The 4,389-nt window shown below is 35.7% G+C and overlaps 1 protein-coding gene across 1 annotated transcript; it reads left to right on the top strand.

Moving 5' to 3' along the window:
* Positions 1-738: 738 nt before the first annotated feature.
* LOC148298161 (E3 ubiquitin-protein ligase Nedd-4-like) lies at positions 739-4,099 on the top strand (the record flags this gene model as incomplete). Its single annotated transcript, XM_088277089.1, has 3 exons — positions 739-967; positions 1,682-1,851; positions 2,658-4,099. Coding segments are annotated over 3 exons (502 nt in total), but the record flags the coding sequence as incomplete, so codon positions are not given.
* Positions 4,100-4,389: the final 290 nt, after the last annotated feature.

Here is a 4,389-nt window from a genome sequence, read left to right as displayed (position 1 = left end):
TTTCCACGGCCACTTCCATAGTGTAATAGTCAGAATGCTCGGCTACCTTGCTGGAGGTCCGGGGTCAATTCCCATGGGGGGGTGAAAATAAACCTAGTGATTTTACACTCTAATATTTATTTAACATCACCCTGGACTGGTACAAGAACCGCATGGCTGATCACCTTGTCTTCACGCAATTGACGATCAAGATAATACTATGTCGCTTTGATCCAGTGCCCTATGTACCATTGGATGTGGATAAGGTTTTAATATAATATTAAAATGTATTCAACCCATAGCAACACAAAGCTGGCGAATCGCCGGCCAAGGTCACTGACTCACAAAGCCAGTTATTCGCTGGTTGTCCTTGAGTGATTTTTTTTTAAAGAACTTAATAACAATAACTTTCACAACTCTGAACTGAACACACTCTTCCGAAACTACCTGGGGATGAGCCATAATGATCTAGCTTACGAATAACAAAAAATGTATGCTTTTACGTCTTACTATTTTTATTTTGTGTGTAATTTAGTCTTTATTTTATTGTAATTAAAAAATGTGTCAAAATTAAATAGTGTGTTGTATGAAAAAATTCATCATCTTTATGTAAGCACCCATGTGGTGCAATGGGTTAAGTATGTTTTGAATAGAGATCTGTGGGCGCATTTCTGCATTTTCTTTGTGTTGCCATGATGTGGTCAGGTTGCCGCGCGAGTGTGAAAATACTGTAGAAAGCTTTGCGTTTTATTTTGGCAGGTTGGTGATCCAGTGGAGGTTCGTGAGCCGGGTGCAAGAGCAGATGTCGGCGTTCCTGGAGGGGCTCGGGGGGCTGGTGCCGCTGCCGCTGCTGAAGATCTTCGACGAGCACGAGCTGGAGCTGCTGCTGTGCGGCATCCAGCACGTGGACGTGCGGGACTGGCGGGCCAACTCCCTCTACAAGGGGGACTACCACGCCAACCACCTCGTGGTGCAGTGGTTCTGGAGGGTAAACAGCCTGTATTATACTAAATTGTTGGATTAAGACTTTGCATGCCTACTACAGGTCAAATCTCTTTGTAGCGAATACCTAATTAAATAAATTTCCAGTATACCGAGATTTGACCTGTACATTGATCCGTGTATCATGCGTCTGGCGCATGGTGCCCACTGTGATCCGTGATCGCGCACATCAGCATACAAACGCGTCAGTCTATTGCGTGCACTGCTGGCGAGAGTTGGATACACGGATCCGTGGTATAAATGGGCAAATATACCACCAAAAAAATTGTAAAATTTAATTAATTGACAATAAAGACATATTTTAAAAGACAATTACAACTACTGAAAACAAGAAAAAAAACTGGCATTTTTTAAAGAAATCACTTAAGGCAGTGAACGTGTTAAGGCTATTTCTCATACGCACATAGAACCGTCCAGTTATAATCAAATGTCGGGTTGCTGTCCCGTGGTTAGTGTCGCGGACTCTCGAGTCAGAGATTCTCGGTTCCAACCCGCTCTACCACAATTTGATAACTATTTCTAATAATGAGTCGCTTAGACTCACATAAATATGTACATAGTATGAAATTGAAGTATTTTTATAAATTATAAAAACCACAAATATTTCTCTTTTTTACAAATTATTTTTATTATTGATTTTATTTTATTTTTATTGTTCGATTGATTTGAGCTTCTTGACTCACATGTCCTGTTTTCGCAGGTGGTGCTTTCATTTTCCAATGAGATGAGATCTCGGCTGCTGCAGTTTGTGACGGGCACCTCCCGAGTGCCGATGAACGGCTTCAAGGAGCTGTACGGCTCCAACGGACCGCAACTCTTTACTGTGGAGAAGTGGGGGACTCCGGAAAACTACCCCAGAGCTCATACATGGTATAGTATTCTTGGCAAATTTTAGTCATAGCTGCTCTTATCCATTCTTAGCAAGCACCGTGGTGTAGTTGGGTAGACGCTCGACTGCGAAACTGTTGCGGGTTCGATTCCCACCAATTGCAAAATGAATTCAAGAAAGATTTATTTTCAATTGGTCTGAGTGTTTGTGATATACACTCAGATCTCGCTTTGCGTCGTTTCACTTTGCGTTTTTTCGAAGTTGCGTCGTTACTGAATTAAGACTCATTTTCGCTATCTTTGATGTTTATATGATTTCCAATGGAAAATAGCAATTCACTTTGCGTTGTTTCAATTTGCGTCGCAATATTTTGGAACGTATCTATGACGCAAAGTAAGGTCTTAGTGTATTTTTTACATTTACCTCCCCTATCTTTGCTATCCTACCTGTAGACGAGCATACACTAGATTATCCCTCCTGTTTCCAACACAGATTAAAATAATTTGAAGCGCAAGACCTTCGTGTAATTTCCAATCAAGTTATCATTATGTCGACTGATGCGGTACCGTATGGACCACCTGAATGCAGATCAAACAATGTAATAAAATAATAAAGCAAAGTTCACTTTTTTCAGTTTACATTGTCAAAGATTTTTCAAAATTATTTTTGAAACATTGATATCCTTTGATCATATTTTTGTGAGCAGTTTTTATCTGGACTACCCGCCCTTCCATTTAAAAATGTTATAATTTTACATGTATTTTACTTGTATTTATGATGATTTTATCCCCACTTTGTGAAGAAAAAAAATACTTTTCCTTGTTGATACATAGTTTGTTCTTTCCAGTTTCAATCGATTGGATTTGCCTCCTTACGAGAGCTACCAGCAGTTGAGAGACAAGCTCGTCAAGGCCATCGAAGGCTCTCAGGGATTTGCGGGCGTCGACTGAACATATTCTGTAATATAAAACTGTATTATACTTATTTCTATTTTGAATTACGCCATCCAAATGGTGACTTATCTTTGAAAGATTGCAAAATGTACGTCCTTATAAATCACTATGACCGCGAGGAAACCCAAACTAACTCTTCAATCTAAGATATAAGCTTTATAATTATGTATATATACCGATTATTTATCTACTTCCGGTATGCTGCTGTATTTTTAACTCTTCTGCAGTATAATAAAATTATATTTTTATATTATGAATCTTTAACCTCTCAGCGTAGACGAACCTTATCATCCAAACCAAAGTAGTTCCAAAAGATTATGGGCAAAATTTTGTGTCCATACTTATACTTTACAAGCCCCGTCAAATTTGTAAAAATAAAAGTAGTAATTGTAGCGACATCTGTAGACTTCTTTCCCTGGTTTTTTAAAGTTTGAGTACAACAATTGGTCAATTCTTAGAACAGGCTTGAATGATTTAGTGAAATTCTTTTAAACGCATCCTTGTTTTGTCTTTTGATAGTCAGCTGATGCGAGCTGTTAGTTGCCATTTTTCATGTCTTGCCTGATAAGTCTCAATATTTATTATATTGAGAGAATGAAATGATATTGTTTTATCCGTTTCCTTTTTTTTAATTCTTAAAAGTAAAAATAATAGGATAAGAAAAGTGACGTGGCATTGTTTGACATTAGGCAAACGCGTTTGTAAGAGTTGCTAGTATTTTATTGCATAAAAAATTTTCATCATACAACATTTAAGAATTTCGCCGTATGCCATTCAATTCAGGATGATAGATTTATATGAGAATTAGGTATCAGACGTAAAAAGCTATATTATTGCATACTTTTTTGACTCATTCTTTTGACTGTTTTCTACGATTTTCATATTATTTTGAAACAACAGCCAATGCTCATACAAATATATACTTTATTTATTGTTTCGGCATTAACTTTGTGGTAAGACATGTTACAATAATTAAAAAAAACACTTTGTTTTTTACCACTTGAGTTTAATTATAGACTACATGTTTCAGAAGTTAAACTTCCATCATTCAGGTCTGTATAATAACTAAAATATAAAATATAAATTTTTTCTATAAATAAGGAGAGGGGAAAGTAAGGGGAAGGGGTTAGTCAAGGAACGGAGTTTGAAAACAAAGGAAAAATTGAAAGCAATGGCGAAGAATTTTGAAACAATATATTATTTAATAAATTATTATTAGAATTCAGGTTTTTTTGTATTTCTAAATTTTCAAGATAATTCATAATTTGGCCTTTATATGGAACAAGGTGTAATAATTTTAATTTATGAGAGTGAAATGAGTGATTAGTATCTATTATATGATTTGATACTAATAGATACTAATCACTCATTTCACTCTCATAAATTAAAATTATTACACCTTGTTCCATATAAAGGCCAAATTATGAATTATCTTGAAAATTTAGAAATACAAAAAAACCTAAATTCTAATAATAATTTATTAAATAATATATTGTTTCAAAATTCTTCGCCATTGCTTTCAATTTTTCCTTTGTTTTCAAACTCCGTTCCTTGACTAACCCCTTCCCCTTACTTTCCCCTCTCCTTATTTATAGAAAAATTTTATATTTTATATTTTAGTTATTA

The sequence above is a fragment of the Brachycentrus maculatus genome, unplaced genomic scaffold (assembly GCF_059751285.1).
Source record: "Brachycentrus maculatus isolate JH-2025_06_01 unplaced genomic scaffold, ASM5975128v1 h1tg002472l, whole genome shotgun sequence".
Lineage (NCBI taxonomy): Eukaryota > Metazoa > Arthropoda > Insecta > Trichoptera > Brachycentridae > Brachycentrus > Brachycentrus maculatus.
The sequence above is the reverse complement of the archived record's forward strand: the minus strand, read 5'-3'. Positions and strand labels throughout refer to the sequence as shown.